General features: G+C 40.5%; 1 protein-coding gene across 2 annotated transcripts in view; it reads right to left on the bottom strand.

Moving 5' to 3' along the window:
* The window catches only part of nsmfb (NMDA receptor synaptonuclear signaling and neuronal migration factor b), a 72,680-nt gene extending 55,307 nt beyond the window's left edge, over positions 1-17,373 (bottom strand). Inside the window, exon 1 of one of the 2 annotated variants that reach the window (XM_084947576.1) lies at positions 16,927-17,373. In XM_084947576.1, coding sequence (XP_084803702.1) covers positions 16,927-16,997 — 71 coding nt within the window. In that variant the 5' untranslated portion in view covers positions 16,998-17,373. The remainder of the gene's footprint in view (positions 1-16,926) is intronic. The other variant, XM_084947577.1, reaches the window with a different exon arrangement.
* Positions 17,374-19,217: the final 1,844 nt, after the last annotated feature.

Below are 19,217 nucleotides of genomic sequence, written 5' to 3'. Positions count from 1 at the left end.
AGCGACCCAAAAGCGAGTGAGCCATTACAGTTGGTGCACACTGATCTAGCCGGCCCCATTGAACCAAGTGGCCAAAGTGGTCATAAATACGCTATATTATTTATGGATGATTTTTCAGTGGGAGGGTCAGTTTACTTTCTAAAACAGAAAAGTGACACCACAGAGGCCACAGCAAAGTTTCTAGCCGACTGTGCACCATACGGCAGTGTTAAGTGCATTAGATCGGACAATGGCACCGAGTTCACAAGCAGTTCCTTCCAGTCTCTTTTAAGGGAAAAGGGTATAAAGCATGAGACATCTGCGCCATATTCTCCCCATCAGAATGGCACAGCTGAGAGGCAATGGAGAACTCTCTTTGAAATGGGGAGGTGTCTTTTACTAGAAAAAGAGCTGCCAAAAGAATTATGGCCTTACGCCATTCAAAATGCAGCGCACACCCGCAACAGATGCTACAGTAACAGGACTAAAAGTACACCATATCAGATGTTAACAGGGAAAAGACCAGATCTCTCAAAACTGTGGATATTTGGGTCAGACTGTTATGCATACATACATGATCACAAGAAACTTGATCCCAGATGTGAAAAAGGAATATTTGTGGGTTATAGTAAAAATAGCCCAGCATACCTGGTTTATAACCCTCACACAGGAAAAGTGTCAAAACACAGACTCGTGAGATTTATCAAGAAGAACACTGTTGAACAACAAACACAGACTGATGAATATGACACAGAAATTCAGACTTATGAGCACTTATGAGCCTTCAAAAGAAAGTACAGAACAACAAAATGAAAATGCAGCAGAGAACAGACCTCCTAGAGAAGAGGAAACCAACACAAATGAACCAAACCCTGACATAGAAAGAAATGAGGGTGATGAGCAAAACCAAACTGAGCGCTATCCTAACAGAGAAAGGAAACCTCCTAAATATTTAGAGGATTACACATCTAACTGCAAAGATTTAGCAAATGTAACTTCTGTAAGTGTTGATTATTGTTACAGAGCAACCTGTGGAATCCCCCAAACCTATAAAGAGGCGCTGATGTCACCAGAGGCACCAAGGTGGAAACAGGCAATGACAGAAGAAATCAACTCTCTGAAAGAGAATGACACATTCGAACTGACTACTTTACCTACTGGTAGAAATACCATTGGAGGAAAATGGGTCTATGCCCTCAAAGAAAATGAACAAGGACAAATATTCAAAGCCAGGTTTGTAGCAAAAGGTTACAACCAGACACAAGGAATAGACTACCAAGAGACATTTGCACCAACAGCAAACATGATATCTGTGCGAGCCCTAATGCAAATAGCAGTCCAGAATGATCTTATTATCCACCAAATGGATGTTAAAACTGCATATTTGCATGCTCCCATTGAGGAAGAAATATACATGGACCAACCAGAAGGTTTTGAGCAAACAGAGTCAGGAGAAAACTTGGTGTACAAATTAAAGAAATCCCTTTACGGATTAAAACAATCAGGTAGAAACTGGTACAAACTCTTGAATGACTACCTTGAACAAAATGACTTTGAAAGAAACCTTTCTGATCACTGTGTATACAGGAAGGACATTGAACATGAAACTCTACTGGTTATCATCTGGGTAGATGACTTAATCATTGCGGCTAGCAATACTAACTTGTTAAACACATTCAAAGAAACAATGAGGTCAAAGTTTAACATGAAAGACCTGGGGAACATATCCAGTTTTCTTGGGATACAGTTTATACAAAAAGAGAGTGAAATCAGGATGAATCAGAAGAGGTACATTCAAAGAATGTTGGAACGCTTTGGGATGTCTGAATGCAAACCCAGATCCACACCGTGTGAACTAAAAACGGACACTACTACATGTGGAGGAAGTGATGCAAATGAGACTGTTAACTCAAGATAGTACAGAGAAATAGTGGGCAGTTTGATATATGCCATGACGTGTACGAGACCAGATATAAGTTGGGTTGTTAGCAGACTATCTCAAACACTAGCTCAACCCACGAGAGAGGACTTAGTAACGGCAAAACAAGTCCTCAGATACCCAAAAGGCACAAATGACTTTGAACTGACCTTTAAGAAAAGCAGTGAGGATCTAGATCTAATTGCTTACAGTGACTCTGACTGGGCATCCTCTGTAAAAGACAGACGCAGTACAACAGGCTACTGTTTTGCACTTACTAAAGAGGGACCAGTAATATCTTGGAAAACAAAGAAACAGCCTACAGTGGCACTCTCAACATGTGAAGCTGAATACATTGGTCTTGCAACCACTACTCAGGAAAGCATGTACTTAATCCAACTGTTAAACGGCATGGACAGAAAAAGGTACACATGTACTAAACAGTTTGGGGACAACCAAGGGGCCATTGCTTTGAGTAAAAACCCAGTGAACAGACAGAGGTCAAAGCATATTGATGTGAAATATCACTTCATTCGTGAAGCGGTAAATGAAGGGAAAATCCGCATTGAACACTGTCCATCAGAAGAAATGGCTGCAGACATACTAACAAAACCAGTTACAAGAGTGAGACTCAGAAAGTTTCAAAAATGGTTCTTTGGAAATGCATAAGATGCTATGGGTTAACAGCATGAGAACAAGGGGGGGGGGGGTGTTAGATTTGTGTTCTCATGAGTAAATATATTAATTTATCTTATGTTGTGAAAGACGTTTCTGATTGTCATTTTATTTTGAAAAGGATTTTATTTTGGTGATTATAGATTACTTCACTTCCTGTTCCTTGTGTTCCGAAGCGCGAACTGCTGAAGTAATGTATGGTTTTCCCTCCTGTGTTGCTAACAATAAAAGAAACGGGGAAAAGTAATCAACCAACCAAGTGTGTGCATTATTAAGAGAACATGGCTGAAGAAGAAGAAAACTCTTCGAGCTCAACACTTATGAAGAAAATAAAGTTCACTATCAGTAACATCATAGCAACCGAACAGCTGTATAGAAACTCTGTCATGCTAGCTCAGGCAGTACAAGTTATTGTAACTGACTGTAAAAAGTGAGCACAACGAAAATAAACTCCACCTAAACTTGGTTTATATCTGACCCAGATAGACTGCAGGTCATAACTTCTTACCTGAAGTTCAGTTCACCTGATACTCGGACCGGCGGCTGCCTCGTATGAGGTGCCGTAAGGGACATTATTACTGAAACGCTCTCACGCACACTACTGAAATGCTCTCACACACACTACTGAAATTTTAGCTCTCACACACACAACTGAAACGCTCTCACGTACACTACTGAAATGCTCTCACACACACTACTGAAATTTTAGCTCTCACACACACAACTGAAACGCTCTCACGCACACTACTGAAACGCTCTCACACACACTACTGAAACGCTCTCACACACACTACTGAAATTTTAGCTCTCAGACACACAACTGAAACGCTCTCACACACACAACTGAAACGCTCTCACGCACACTACTGAAACGCTCTCACGCACACTACTGAAACGCTCTCACACACACTACTGAAATGCTCTCACACACACTACTGAAATTTTAGCTCTCACACACACAACTGAAACGCTCTCACACACACAACTGAAACGCTCTCACACACACAACTGAAACGCTCTCACGCACACTACTGAAACGCTCTCACACACACAACTGAAACGCTCTCACACACACTACTGAAACGCTCTCACACACACTACTGAAACGCTCTCACACACACTACTGAAATTTTAGCTCTCACACACACAACTGAAACGCTCTCACACACTCCACTGAAACCAGAGGCATTTCCGCTGAACAGGAAGTTGTTTCCTGACAAGGAAACTGATGGAAAAAGTGGTATATTTCAAAACACTACAAGGATGTCTACTCAGCAACCTGCTAGTATAGCAGTCCCCAACCTTTTTTGCGCCACGTAATCGATATAAAAATAAAAAAACGATAAATACCATGAAAACCATAAATTTCAAACTGAAGCCTCAACTCTTGCGACCCGGTACCAAACGACTCACAGACCGGTACTGGTCCAGGACCTGGGGGTTGGGGACGGCTGATCCTTGTTTAATAAAATAGTATACAGGATTAGACTTTATTTTGAAATGTGATTTTGCGGTAAATAAAATCCCCATAAAGATATCAAACTTTCCAAAACAGACTTTGCATTTTTGGGAAAATGAGATTTACCCACAACCTCTCCCCATAATTCAACCTTATGGAATAATAGGGTAATAACACTTAATCAAAAATCAATTTTCGAGAGTGACTGGTTTGAACAAAAAGATTATATTCATAACAGATTTGTTGGATGATAATGGTGTCATTCTAAGTTACACAGACTTTTCAGAAAAATATTGTCTAAACTGTTCTCAAAGTGAATATAACAAATTTTTGTGAACTGGTCCCACTGCCTCTGCTTCATTTGATTAAAATTTTTATGATATACAATAATTTCTCATCAGTGCTCCCAAATTTATTGCTAGGGCAATGTCAGCTGTTTGATAAAAATGCAATAAGAAATTTGTTAGTAGTTTCTTCAAAGACAAAATATTTCATAGTTACAACAGAATGGTTACATTGCATGGTTCTAATTTAGTTATTTCATATACACTGGATAAAGCATACTAAAAATTTATGAAATAGCCTATTCTACCTAAAGTTAAAGAAACACACTTTAAACAAAATTAATCCTGTGGCAGAATTTCTAAAAAAAAAAAAAGAGATTTGGCTTTGAGGTGGATCAGTGTTCTTTTTGTACTGATGAAAATGAAACCCTAGAACATCTTTTTTTTCCTATGCCCTATCACACAATGTATTTGGTGCAACTTAAAAAATTGGATTTCCCTAAATATTAATGATGTGCCAGTATTTGAATTACATCATAATTTTTTTTATATGGATCATCTAGCATTGGGTGTCCCAGACATTATTAAAATCATCATACTTTTGAGTAAATATCATATCCATTGTGCTAAATGGAGGAACGCTAAGCCTTCTCTCCCTGGTTTTATTGATGATTTTAAGATATTTTTTTCTTTGCTAAAAAAGACAAAAAGCACATATGCCAAAAAAATAACCAGGATAATGCCCGTCTCCTGCTATTCTAAATTTTGACTTATGCTGAGGCTAATATATTGTTAAGTAATGCAGCTGTCTCACTAAGGTCCAGAATCGATTTGTTCCACGATTCGATTGAATTCGATTTGATTCAATTCAATTCGATTTGATTCTGGGAAATTTTGACAGTCAGAAATATTATAATTCAGATCAGTACATTTACATATTTTTGTATCTAAAAAAAGGAAGCTGACACACGCAAGACTTTATCAAAGGTATAAGCGTCACAGCAGATGCCTTTGTGTAAAAGTAGCTGAAGATAAAACACAGAAAAACATGAAGGTGATTTTTCCTGGCCTGGGATTTTATAAAAAATATTCTGCAGTACATCAAAAACGAAACAAAACCATTAATCAACATATGAACGTTACCTCTGACGTTCCAGCGGTTTTATTAGAGACACGGCTAAGCGTTTTGCATTTTGCATAATTTTAAAAAGTTTAAATTTGTTCAGTATTGAACGGCAGAAATTAGGTTTTCTTTTCGGAAGTATGTAAAATGAAAAAAAAAAAACATCGGCCGACAGCGCTGTAAACAACGGTAGACTTGTGCGTAACAAGCAAGCGAATAATGCAGAAAACAGATTTTTAGACGGGAAACTGTTCTTGAAGTACGGAGAAAGAGAGAAAGAGAGAGAGAGAGAGAGAGCTGTACATGAAGTGTGATTTTATTGTGGTGGAAGCAAAACAGTAAACGTCAGAGGGAATTCATGACGATGTTTATGTGAAGCTCAGTTTGGATCTTCTTTTGCTGCTGGTTCGGTCAATATTGTTTGGAGAGAGATAAAACTAACAGCTTTAGAATCGGCGCAAAAACGGCGTGAAAACAAAGCCGGACCCTCGACAGATCAGAATCAGCTAGCTGTCGGCTTTCAGCCCCGACCGTTTCCGTGCCGTCGGGGGAGAAAGGCGACATCTCACTGATTCTGATCCGCGGGTCCGCGCTGTGTGTTTACGTCTTTGTGCAGAATCCGTGTACCTGCTCTCATTTACTGTCTTAGCTGTTTGGTGGTTGTTGAAATTTTGTGAGGTTTCACCTGAGATTCTGGCATTTCGGGCAAAATAAATTTATATTAAAAAAATCGATTCAGGATTTTAATGAATCGATTTCACGTTATCCAAGCTAGAATCGATTTTAATCGATTATAAAAACCCACCCCTAACTAGCAGGTTGCTGAGTAGACATCTGTGTAGTGGTTTGTTTGAAATCTACCACTTTTTCCTTCAGTTTCCTTGTCAAGAATTAACTTCCTGTTCAACTGAAATGCCTTCCTGTTTAACTGAAACGCCTTCCTGTTCAACTGAAATGCCTTCCTGTTCAACTGAAATGCCTTCCTGTTCAACTGAAATGCCTTCCTGTTCAACTGGAACGCCTTCCTGTTCAACTGAAACGCCTTCCTGTTTAACTGAAATGCCTTGGTTTTTCAGTAGTGTGTGTGAGAGCGTTTCAGTAGTGTGTGTGAGAGCGTTTCAGTAGTGTGTGTGAGAGCTAAAATTTCAGTAGTGTGTGTGAGAGCTAAAATTTCAGTAGTGTGTGTGAGAGCATTTCAGTAGTGTGTGTGAGAGCATTTCAGTAGTGTGTGTGAGAGCGTTTCAGTTGTGTGTGTGAGAGCTAAAATTTCAGTAGTGTGTGTGAGAGCATTTCAGTAGTGTGTGTGAGAGCGTTTCAGTTGTGTGTGTGAGAGCTAAAATTTCAGTAGTGTGTGTGAGAGCGTTTCAGTTGTGTGTGTGAGAGCGTTTCAGTTGTGTGTGTGAGAGCTAAAATTTCAGTAGTGTGTGTGAGAGCGTTTCAGTTGTGTGTGTGAGAGCTAAAATTTCAGTAGTGTGTGTGAGAGCGTTTCAGTAGTGTGCGTGAGAGCGTTTCAGTTGTGTGTGTGAGAGCTAAAATTTCAGTAGTGTGTGTGAGAGCGTTTCAGTAGTGTGTGTGAGAGCGTTTCAGTAGTGTGTGTGAGAGCGTTTCAGTTGTGTGTGTGAGAGCTAAAATTTCAGTAGTGTGTGTGAGAGCATTTCAGTTGTGTGTGTGAGAGCTAAAATTTCAGTAGTGTGTGTGAGAGCGTTTCAGTAGTGTGTGTGAGAGCGTTTCAGTAGTGTGCGTGAGAGCGTTTCAGTTGTGTGTGTGAGAGCTAAAATTTCAGTAGTGTGTGTGAGAGCATTTCAGTTGTGTGTGTGAGAGCTAAAATTTCAGTAGTGTGTGTGAGAGCGTTTCAGTAGTGTGTGTGAGAGCGTTTCAGTAGTGTGTGTGAGAGCGTTTCAGTAGTGTGTGTGAGAGCTAAAATTTCAGTAGTGTGCGTGAGAGCGTTTCAGTAGTGTGTGTGAGAGCGTTTCAGTTGTGTGTGTGAGAGCTAAAATTTCAGTAGTGTGCGTGAGAGCGTTTCAGTTGTGTGTGTGAGAGCTAAAATTTCAGTAGTGTGTGTGAGAGCATTTCAGTAGTGTGCGTGAGAGCTAAAATTTCAGTAGTGTGTGTGAGAGCGTTTCAGTAGTGTGTGTGAGAGCGTTTCAGTAATAATGTCCCTTACGGCACCTCATAGCCTCGGGTCTCTCCTCCTCCTGCCTCCCCTTCCCTCATCCACCTGTTGCCTCTGTGGAAGCTCAGCCATAGCCACCACCAAACTGAGTTATTTTTACACATCGGCCAGCATCTGGCCAATCCACCACCTCCATTGTTCATGCCGTTACAAAATAAATAAATAAATAAGTCATCAGCCCACCGTGCAAATGTCCGATGGCTAGTCCAGCTATGTTAACTTGTTAATCTTTCACCGAAAAAATGTTTTCCGCGGTGCTGTCTTTCGTGCTTGGCTCTCCTACCTTTGCTAACATGATGCTCATAGTGCAGAAGCCGGTGCTGCATTCACTTACCCTCGGATATCTGAGCTTCACTGTGAAACCATAATCGTACATTTGATATTTCATTAAATTTTAGTGTTTTAGCTTCAGGGTGGCACCTGGGGTGGCCAGTCTGGTTGGGCCACCCCGCTGGACACGCCACTTGCTGGACCTGTATTCCCTTAATGGGAATTCCTTCTGAGGACAAGACATCAACAGCATGTTAGCACTAATGGAATGTTGAGTCGCTCTCCCTGACTGACTCACTGTCCTCGGAAAAAACTATCCTGTCAACACCTCTTGAGGACATGTAAAGACAGCAGGCAGACAGACAGGTTTCACCTGAGCAAAAACAGGACAAAGGTGAATGTATCTCCCACAAAAGCTCAATTGGGTTATACTGAGAGCAGAAAACTAGGTCAAACTTGGCCTTTCCTTAATGCAAAGGCTTACTGTTATGAGACCAACCGGGGGGTCTCGTAAGACTTGAGCTCTAATTTCTATGTTTTATGAGCCCCTAGTTAGGTGACTGTCTGACAGGGACAGCTCTGTCATCTTCAAACAAAATGGCCCACTGCACTTAAACCAGAGGAAAGTGACTCAATATTAGGGCTGCCACGATTAGTCGACTAGTCACGATTACGTCGACTATCAAAATCGTCGACGACTGATTTAATAGTCGACGCGTCGTTTGAAGCTTTGTAAGATCACAAAAGACGCAGGAATAAGTAGTAGGATTTAAGAGTGTAATAACGGACTGAAACAGAAGATGGCAGCACTGCATGTACAAGGATGCCAGCTGCCGTTAAACCCCGAAGAAGAAGAAAAGAAGGAGAGCAATGGAGACCTGTTGCATATGCGTCTCGTTCTTTAACGGAAACAGAGCAGAGGTATGCACAGGTGGAGAAGGAGGTGATTGGACTAACATGGGGTTGTGAAAGATTCAAAGATTTTCTCATCGGGAGACACTTCTCCTTAGAGACTGACCACAAGCCACTCGTCAGCCTGCTAGGACAGCAAGCTCTAACCGAGCTTCCACCCAGAATCCAACGGTTCCGCCTAAGGCTTATGAGGTACAGTTACATCATCTCACACACTCCAGGCAAAGCACTCCTCACAGCAGATGCACTGTCACGTGCACCCATTAACCAAGACCCTGATTCTAAGGCTACAGCTGAACTACTGGATGACACAAATATATATGTGGATGAAATAGTCAAATGCATGCCTGCTACCTCGACATACATCACACAGTTAAAGGAACAGCTTAAAACCGACAGCATATGCTCAGATGTCATGGCTTTTTGTCAGAGCAGCTGGCCAGAATACAGCCATCTCACAGGCCCAATTAAAGCATATTGGCCACACAGAGACACCTTAACGGTACACAACAATCTGCTACTGAAAGGCACCAGACTAGTGATCCCTACTGCTATGCGCCACTCTGTCCTCATTGCCCTACACGAGGGACATCAGGGAATGTCTAGATGCAGAGAGAGAGCCAGGGAGACAGTATGGTGGCCTGGTCTGAGTGGGCAAATAAATGAACTTGTGAAAAACTGCACCATATGCATCAAAGAGCGTACCAACCCAGTGCAACCTTTAATGCCAAGCCAACTCCCTGAGAGACCATGGCAAAAAGTTGGAGCAGACCTTTTTACGTTTAACAACAGCAACTATGTGCTTCTGGTGGACTACTACTCTAAATTTGTGGAAATAGCCAAACTTACTCCCACAAGGTCGGAGGATGTTATAGTGCATCTAAAATCAATCTTTTCCAGACATGGGATTCCAGAGTTTCTCTACAGTGACAATGGACCTCAGTTTTCAAGCCAACAGTTCAAAGACTTTGCAGCAGCTTATGGGTTCAGGCATGTAACAAGCAGTCCAAGATTTGCACAAAGCAATGGTGAGGCTGAGTGTCATGTCCAAACTGTGAAAAGTCTGCTAAAGAAAGCAAAAGACCCATATCTTGCACTTCTAGCTTACAGAGCAACCCCATTGGCTAATGGATATAGCCCTGCGCAACTACTAATGGGACGAAGACTGCGCACGTCAGTTCCCCAGCTTCCTTCTTTGCTCAATCCCAGCCTGCCCAACAAGGCTACAGTGTTGACAAAAGCGAGAGAGAGAGTGATGAAGGACAGTGTTGCGTACAACAGGAGACATCGTGTGACAGAACTTCCTCCACTCTCACCGGGACAACCAGTGTGGATTACAGACACTAGGCGTGAAGGGACTGTCATCTCCTCTCACTCCACACCCCGCTCATACATTGTAGAGACCCCTTCAGGAGCCATCAGGAGAAATAGGCATCACCTCCAGCCATTGCCAGATGCCACACCAAAGTTACAAACCCCAATTACGCCTGTCAGTCCAACAGAGAACGCCCTGCCTGCTTCAAACCTATCGGCGACTACAACTCTGACTCCTAAGACAGAAGACCCAGGTCCTGTCAGAACTAGGGCTGGCAGGGTTGTCAAAAAACCACAAAGACTGGACTTGTGAAAATAAACAAAACAAAAAAGAAAAACATGGGTTTAAAAGTAAAGGAAAAAAGGTTGAAGAGAAAGAAAAGTTTCTATGAAAGGTTCTAAGAAAAAAAAAAAAGAGTACAGTTTTCATATATGCAGTAAATGTTCTTGTAAGTTTGAGTTTTCAGCGAAAGGAGGATGTGGTGTAATCTGTTTGAGTATAACCTGTTTTATTGTGAAAGGGGGTTCTGAAACAGGAAGTAGACAATAAAGGTCGGAGTTTGAGTGCTCTACAAGGTGTCGCTTGAATCCTTGCCCAAAACCACGACAGAAGCAATGTCCCAGAATTCATAGCGCAGCCCAGCTCAGTTTCCAGCAATGGCGGCAGCTAGTTAGTCTTAATATTACTCTTATTATTCTTTCTGGGTCACAAAATAAACGGTTAACATATTTTCAGGCGAGAATGTAACTGTGTAAACCTCAAATATCTGCTCAGTTTATCAAGACACCGCATATTTTCAAAAGCGCTCCTTTTCGGAGACGTCTGTTACCCACTAGCTCGATAGTTAGCCGGGGGCAAGGCTCACTAGAGCCCGTGAGAACACCGGACTCCCGGCAAATCGTTTTCAAACCCACCGCCGTCTTTCGCTACTCAGGTTAAACATACATAAGTCACTTAGATAACTTAAAAATGTTATTGTTTGGCTTTTTTCAGTGTTTTATTTGTTCCTGAGTAAATCGGTTTGGCTGAGATTAAAGTTATAGTTTTTACACAGCTGAATAAACGTCAAGCAGACAGCTGATTATCAGAAGTGTGAGATGCTGGAGAATTTACTCTCGTGTCCTGTTATATTTTAGATAGCAAGGAGTTTATTAAACTTCACCGAAACAATCTGCAAATTTCATTAAAATTTAATAAACTATCATCTTGTCTTTATTTTTGGTTAGCACATACCTTAAACACTTAAAGCTGTAAGCTAATGATAGTTATATAAGAGCAGATGCTGCTGGTGCAATAAGCTGTACATTTTACGTCCAATGGATGATGATCTGATTAGTCGACTAATCACAAAAATAATCGATGACTAGTCGACTATCAAAATAATCGTTTGTGGCAGCCCTACTCAATATACACATAACTTTACTCAGTGAGCATAACATTCATGGCCACAAGGCCTTCAATAATGTTAAGGTGTCCCTGGTTGGCCTAAATCTTCAACCTTTTTGCATCCAACTTTATTGTGTATCATTCTTTATCATTCTTCAACCAACATTTTCTGTCATTTCCCAACTGTGAGAGACACAATAAAATCAAAAAGTAATAATCATTAAATAAGTATCATGCTCTGAGGCTTGCTGCCACTGAAACTGAAGCTGAAAGAGGGTGACAAAAGGAAGATTACCAGGTAATTCTTCATTAAAAAAAAATAAGACTGGAAAAAACCCCAGTGCGATAGCATCATAACATGTTCGAACCAAGAGGTAATCTGTGTGTGTCTGAGCAGTGTTTAGTTTACCAGGATTGAATGAAACACATACTGATACAGCGACCTGGTTTGTGAGTTTCACGAGGTTGGTGGTAGGTAACATAAGAACAGCAGTAACACCAGGCATGCTCACAAAATTATGGGATGAGCTTGACCACTGTATAGACGTAGGCTGTGTGTCCAGAGGGCAACACCTTGAGCACTTGTGAACATTGGAAGTTTTGTATGTAACTTTATATTCAGCCATGTATTTTAAATTTAGCATTTTATGAAAGTTGGACCTTATTTGACATTGAAGACGAGGTCTGAAGTCCAAATTAATGTGATATTTACAATACCCAGATATGATTCCCTATGTGTCTATATGTTGCCAATACAAACAATGGCAGTAAGAAATAGAGTTTTAAACAGCTCTATGCAGCGTTATTGTCACTTTGACATTCAGATCAATCTATTGACCTTGAAGGAGAGGTCAAATGTAACATGATATTTAAAATCTTTATACCTATGTCGACAATACACGCCACAGTCCTAAGAATAGTTATAGGCTTTTTGTCAATTTTCGACCAATAAATCTTCGAGTTGCCGTTTAAGACTGTGGTGGGTGTAAGCCAAATTTGAATGGGTTATTAACATGAACCCCCCTCCACACACTACAATATTTTATCAAGATTTATGTAAAGCTTTTAAACCCATCATATTTACAGACAGAAAGAATAACCTCGTTGGTGGAGGTAACAAAACATTACCCAAGCCAGACGAGTAACACTAATCCTAAACAGGGTGCCTGGGACCTAGTGTGCGTTATGATGACGAACAATTTCAAATGAAGCTTTTCAAACAAGACTTCCCAAAGCTGTGAACAGCTTTCAAAATATGTGGACTCTCCTGAAAAGGTGAGTCTGTGTTGCTACATTTACACATCCACTATAACCTGAAACACTCACCTCTCTGCATATGATTTAAAATCTAAAGATGAGCTGTGTAATACACCCAAACACACCACACCAATATTAGGTATTCTAAACAGACTCTGTTAACACTGTTGGTTTAAAAACTCTGTTATATTTGACCTTGGAAGTTTCATATATAGTTTTCCTCCAGTGACAGGTTTATGCTTTACAGAGGTGCCCAGATGTTTTATAGCTAATGTCCACACTGGACCGTGGCTAGAGCGAATTTGTGCAGCAATAAGTACAGGGTAGCTGCTGGTCACAGAGTCTTGTGGGAAAGAGCCCATGAAATCACATTTTCACCAAAGTGGAAACTATTAAGGCCTGAAAAGTGTTGTGCTGTGCAATTCCTTTCAGTAGTGACTCAGACATTCTTGAAATATTAAAGACAACATTAGCTTTAAAGCGCTTGTAATCTTTCCTATCAAGTGGCTGATCAAAGCAGACGGGTTGGTTTTGGCGTACTCCTCCACAAAGGTTTGTCATAAACAGGGCAGGGAGACAGTTTGGCCTATTACTAAAGTGCTTCAGGCATAGGGTGCATAAAGGACAACTAATTTTCCTCTAACTTTGCTTAAAAAGTGGTCATTAAAACACACAATTAAATGCATAGTAAAAGACAGCAAGCCTAAAGCCTAGAAGACTTTCATTGACTTTTTTAAACCTTTCTTTTTCTGCACATCTGTTGAGCATATTAAAAAAGAGCCAGTGCAGAGACGCCAGCATTACAATGCAAGAGATAACTAAAATGCAAAAGAGGCTGTCCACTCGGAATCAGCCAATTTTCGAATGCATGTCTGTTTTCTCTTTCCTGCATTTCTATGCAAGGAAACTCTTCTTCCCTATTTCTTAATGAGCCCAGTTCTGCCAGCAAGCGGCCACACATGCAGCCAAAACAAGTATGATGCATTCTGGAACATGGCTGCATGTACTGGAAATAATTAGTTCCATGGTTTAATTTCTGGTTAATGACAACATTCAGTGCTGTCATGAATACTGACAACAGGAGGACTGATCCTCATAAACCATAAAACAACATCCCGCTGAGATCCTCCAAACTGAATATCAGGAATATCCCCATATCCCCAAAAATCCGGCAAGGTGTTGTCAGTAAACAGCACACATGCGCTCGTCAACCTGTTTGGCGGTTCTGATTCATTCCAACCAAGAGTGAGCAAACGACAGGACAGGAAAACAAACAAAATGATAAGCCCAGATTTCTCAGGACAGGGAGCTTGCTGACTTCAGATCAGCTGACTTCTGTTGAATCTTCTTCTTTGAAGTGATTCAACGTTAATGACATCACACTTTGATCTGAATGAATGTATATGAATGTAAATGATTGAAAATGTTAGTGTATAATTTATGCTTTAAAACAATTAACAAGTGAGATTAATTTAGTCGATGTGGATTTTCTTTTAACTTTAAGGCCCCACACTTTGAACATGAATCATGGATCTTTGTTCACAGTTTCCCTAATTTCAGAATTAGATTTCATCCCTCTTCATTGGATGAAAAGCAGCTCATAAACCACCAAGCTTTTAGCCATCCACTCTATTCTAGTTCCATTTGGTGATTAAGAATCACTGTGAAAACAGGCGATGTGAATGTCAGTTTCAGATGACAAAGTTAAAAACTGTTCTATTAATTTATTCCCACTGGGTCCGATCAGTGCGTTCCTACTCAACCTTGCCTGTATTACTCAGAACAGTGAAATAGGAGACAGTGACATTACACAGAGACAGATGTTTTAAGGTCAGAGAGAAGAAGAGGGGCCTATTAGACATGCTTCTAGAACAATCCCCTTGCTTTTGCTATTCACAGTCACAGAAAGACGAAGATAGGGAAGTAGAAAAGGTGAAATGGCTTTGCCCTGCTCATTCACTGCACAACAGATAAACTCAGATCATCTGGCAGACTGGAGACATTACTAATCCGGCTCAGTTGGGATTCAGGGGGAAGTGCTATTGTTCTCAGAGTGCCATTAAACTCCCCATCAACTGGAGTGCTGCTCACAACCACTGACAGAGAGGAGGTATATCGTATACTGTTCAAGCCTTGGCTGTGGTCTGCATACACGGTCTTGAGCTACCGGCTGCGATCAGCATGATTTATGGAGAGTTAAAGCGTGAGGTGTTAAAAAGTGAGTGAGGCAGCAAGGAAGGAAGGAGGAAGGAGATAAACATACAAATAGAAAAAAGGAAGACGAAGACAAACAGAATTGGACAATGTGTGCAAAAGTGAGCATGGAGGTGACTTTGGAAGTGGATGGAAAGGAAACAGTTTGCCTTTGCTTCAGTTCAACCATGCGATCACTTAAAGAAGAAAAGCACATACACGCATAGGTCACTGAGAGACTAAGTGCTTGATTCGACCGTGGTGTCTGAAATTAATCAGTGGGTGACACCAACAAAATCTCCTACCATAAGGCCTGGTCATCCTGTGTCCTTCGAACTGAGAACGCACTGATCTGACACCCATGACGTGACCTTAATGTTATGACTCAAAGCTAAAAGTCATCAGAATTACTCACAAGCTGAGTGAGATGAACCAAGCGGGTCCTTAAGAAAAAAAAGTGCTCACTCCATCTACCGCAACATAAGCAAAATCCTGAAGTAATACTTACACGTACATTTCAATAGTATTCTCATTTGTACAAAAATTATACATGAAAAAATGACAAAAGGTGAATTTGTTTCACCCTAAAGAGGGTCAAACTGTAACTCTAACATGGTGCTCTAAGTCACAGGTGCTAATCCTCCCAATAACCCTACAGTCTATATAATGAGTAGATTTTGATGTGTATTGATTATAATAATTATTTTATTTTCATTTTTTTTGTTATCTGTTTGCCAAGACTTTGAAATAATGTAATAAAACCACAAATGACATATTCCAATCACAGGGTTACAGTTATGGTTAGGGAGTTTTGCTGACGATGACTTAGATCTCAGAGGGCCTGGCCAATCTAAACCCAAATGCTTGGTATATACACCTAAGCCTAACCACCTTTGATCTGAGGTCAGCATTTTTTAATAGACCCATTTGGGGTTTGATTTCTGTGCTTTTTCTTGTGTGCAACACACAGTTTAGGGGCCCTTGAGTAACTTCCTGCAACTGTTGACCCTTAAACCATTTTAAGTTGGTGAACTGAAATGTGGTGAGTCACAGAGAGATTTCCACTTTCCAAACCTCCATTAATAGGTCCCCAGTAAGCTAGTAGATGTTAAGAGGATAAATAAAGCTTTTCACATGTCACAGCTATACTGTGTGTGTATCGTATAATGCCAGTGTGTTAGAGTCAGAATTAGAGGATATATCAGAGTACACCCTGGACAGGTCATCAGTCTGTCAACGGGCTTCAGGACAATTAAAATAACACAAATGTCCTTAAATTAAAGTTTGGCTTACATCAGACAGCAAACATAAAAGCATAAAAATAAACATATATAATAATAATGATTAAAAAAAACCCTGAAAAAAACAACAACCCTGATTTGATTCTTTGGATTCACTACTTCTGCTAATCATAAGGTTGCACGCATGAATCAAAAAGCAAAGAACCTTATGCAAGGCAGTAGAAATACAAGTACACTAACCAATACAAACAAGAAGAGATTGGTTCATTCTGTCACAACTTACTTAAAAGAGACATAAAAAGTAAATATATATATATATATATATATATATATATATATATATATATATATATATATATGTGTGTGTATCAATAATAATAATAATAATAATAATAATAATAATAATAAGAAGAAGAAGAAGAAGAAGAAGAAGAAGAAGAAGAAAAGCAAAATTAAAGCAGCTAAATTAAAAGCTAAAACAGCCCAGAGAGAGTGGAGGAGCTGTTTTTACACCATGAAATATATCCTAATTTATGTGTATCCATTAATATATTATAAATATATAAAATTACAGTAATTATTCTCATGTGAACGTTATCCCTTTAAACTAGTTTAGGGAAATGTGCAGTCATCTGCAAACGATCACTTCTACGGCTGCCAGAGTCTTCTCCTCTGTGCTCCGTCGGCTTCAGAGCGCTCAGACCTCCGCTTCACATCCCCTGCTCCCCCGGGCGCACTCACCTAACTTTTGCGGCCACGGAAGAAATCGCATCACTCCTCAGATTCTTCCTTTTGGACACCGCAGTTCCCATGCTGAAGTGGAAACAACCCAGGGGAGAAAACGCAGACCATTCCACAGATTGGTCGGCGAAGGATGCAGACAGGAGAGGAAAAAACCGCGAGGAAACGGCAAAATGAGAAGCATCAGTGCGCACGGCCCACGAGCTCAATCATCTCATGTTCATCTCGGTGTTTAGAAAGAGAAAGCTGAGTGTTCCAGAGGAGCCGCGGACTCTGCGTAAAGCGCAGGAGCGCAACTGGAAGATGCGGGGAATGTGGACCACCGCGCTCTGCTCTGCTCTCCTCATCCAACTAACGTGTCCACAAAGGAAGTCAGACCATAAAAGGAAGAGCAGCCCCCGTGGCTGCCGCACAGCGCGGACAGGTGCGGGGTGGGCAGCAGCGAGAGGAGGAGAACACGCTGCTTCATTACACGGGTGTATGTGAGATGAAAAGAGGTGTGGACACTCGAGCCCACAAGTAATCACGCCGCTTATTATCAGCAAACGACGCGTGTGGCATTCAGAGACTGTGGGGACAGACAGGCACAAACAGTAATATCACATTTTAAACCTGCTGAGATACTTCTTGTGTTTTACTTTGTTTCCAACAGTTCGTGATTTCATCGTGAGTGGGGCTTTTTAAAATTCTCTGTCTGAGGTGACATATCAGTGAGATGTGGCAAAGCTTTTACATAAAACGACTCAAATTTGGTAACATTTGGGTTGGTGTGACAGCATATTGCGCAGTTATAATGTTTTATATGTGTGCTGTACTTTGATCCCATTTCCCATACACGTTTCTGCTATTAGGAATTATTGTTCACTCTGATAGTTCTCTTAACAAGCAAAAGCATCTGAGAATGGAGACTGCATTAGTACATTATGTGGGATGTGGCCCAGTCTGAACTCTAGCAGTTCCAAGTGTCTGTGGTTTAGTGGGTCACTTGTTAGTACTGATCCTCAAAAGAGGGTTAGCAATCTGTCACTCCCAAAACTCTGCTTTTATTTGGTGTTTGTTTAGAGGTCTGCAAACATCAAGTGAGTGTGAGTCACTCAACTAGAACATACAGAATGTACAAGAAACTTTGCTAATGCAAGGGTGGTAATGTCCTATTTTTCATTAGCAAAGCCTTTAACCTCCTAAGACCCGAACTGTTCCACGGCATGCATTTTAAATTTATCTTTGATATTTGGGCATATTGGGACCCAGTGAATGTAAAAACAAAGAATAACCAGATTTTTTTATTTTTTTTTTACCTGATTTTTGTTTCTAAGAAAAATGAGGGCCACATATGAGGATATTCATTTGAAATTTTGATAGAACAGTAGCAGTATAATGTCCTCGTAAGTGGATATCAGACCCCTGTAGAGCACAATTGAGTATTTTGGTCTAAATAACCCAAAATGTGATGTCCACATATGTGGCTGCCAGGTCCTAGGAGGTTAAGTCAAGTCACTTCAATTATCAGCTAGTTCAGTTGGAAAACAAATGTACTTGTTGTCACAGGTTTGAATGCTCTTGCAGCAGATAAAGATGGCACAAATCTGTTACTCTTCTCACAAATAATAATGTTTAATTTTGCTCTGAGTCCTGTGACATGTTCAGGATGTACCCCAAATTTCAGGTGGGATAGACTTCAGCCCTTCAGTGACCCTGAATTGGAATAGCAGTTGAGAAAATGTTCCAGCTGATGAAAGGATAGTACAGTTATCTAGGTCCTTATGTATTTGGACAATGACACAATTTTTGCAATTTAGCTTTCATGCACTATTTTAAGTCAATGATTTAAGTGCAGATGTTCAATTTTAATTAAAGTGGCTTTACAGCCATTTTTCTGCACTTTCAGAGGTACAAAAACAATTGGACAAACTAACATAATTTAAAACATAAGCATTGTTTTTAATCCTTGGATGAAGATTGTTTGCAGGCAGTGGCTGCAAACCCATGTAACATCAGCATGTGCTACATTTCTTACTTTCGCATTATCTGTTAGGTCGTTATTGCAGCAGCAGTTACTTGCTGCTTGTTTGTGGTGCTTACTGAAGGAAAAACTGAAGGCAGAAATTGAAAAGCACGATCTGTTGGGTGGAGATAATGTGACTGAATTGGCCATTGAAGGATATCCCATTTCTTTGCCTTCACAAACCCACTGGTTGCTTTTGTAGTGTACTTTGGCTCATTATTTCTTTAACTGTGAATTTCTGTCCACATAGTTTTGGAGCATTTGGCTGAATCTAAGCAGAGTATAG

This window comes from Perissodus microlepis, chromosome 12 (assembly GCF_051167445.1).
Source record: "Perissodus microlepis isolate ML-2025 ecotype Zambia chromosome 12, ASM5116744v1, whole genome shotgun sequence".
NCBI classification, from domain to species: domain Eukaryota; kingdom Metazoa; phylum Chordata; class Actinopteri; order Cichliformes; family Cichlidae; genus Perissodus; species Perissodus microlepis.
Note: the sequence above shows the minus strand (reverse complement) of the source record. Positions and strands in the feature narration are given on the sequence as shown.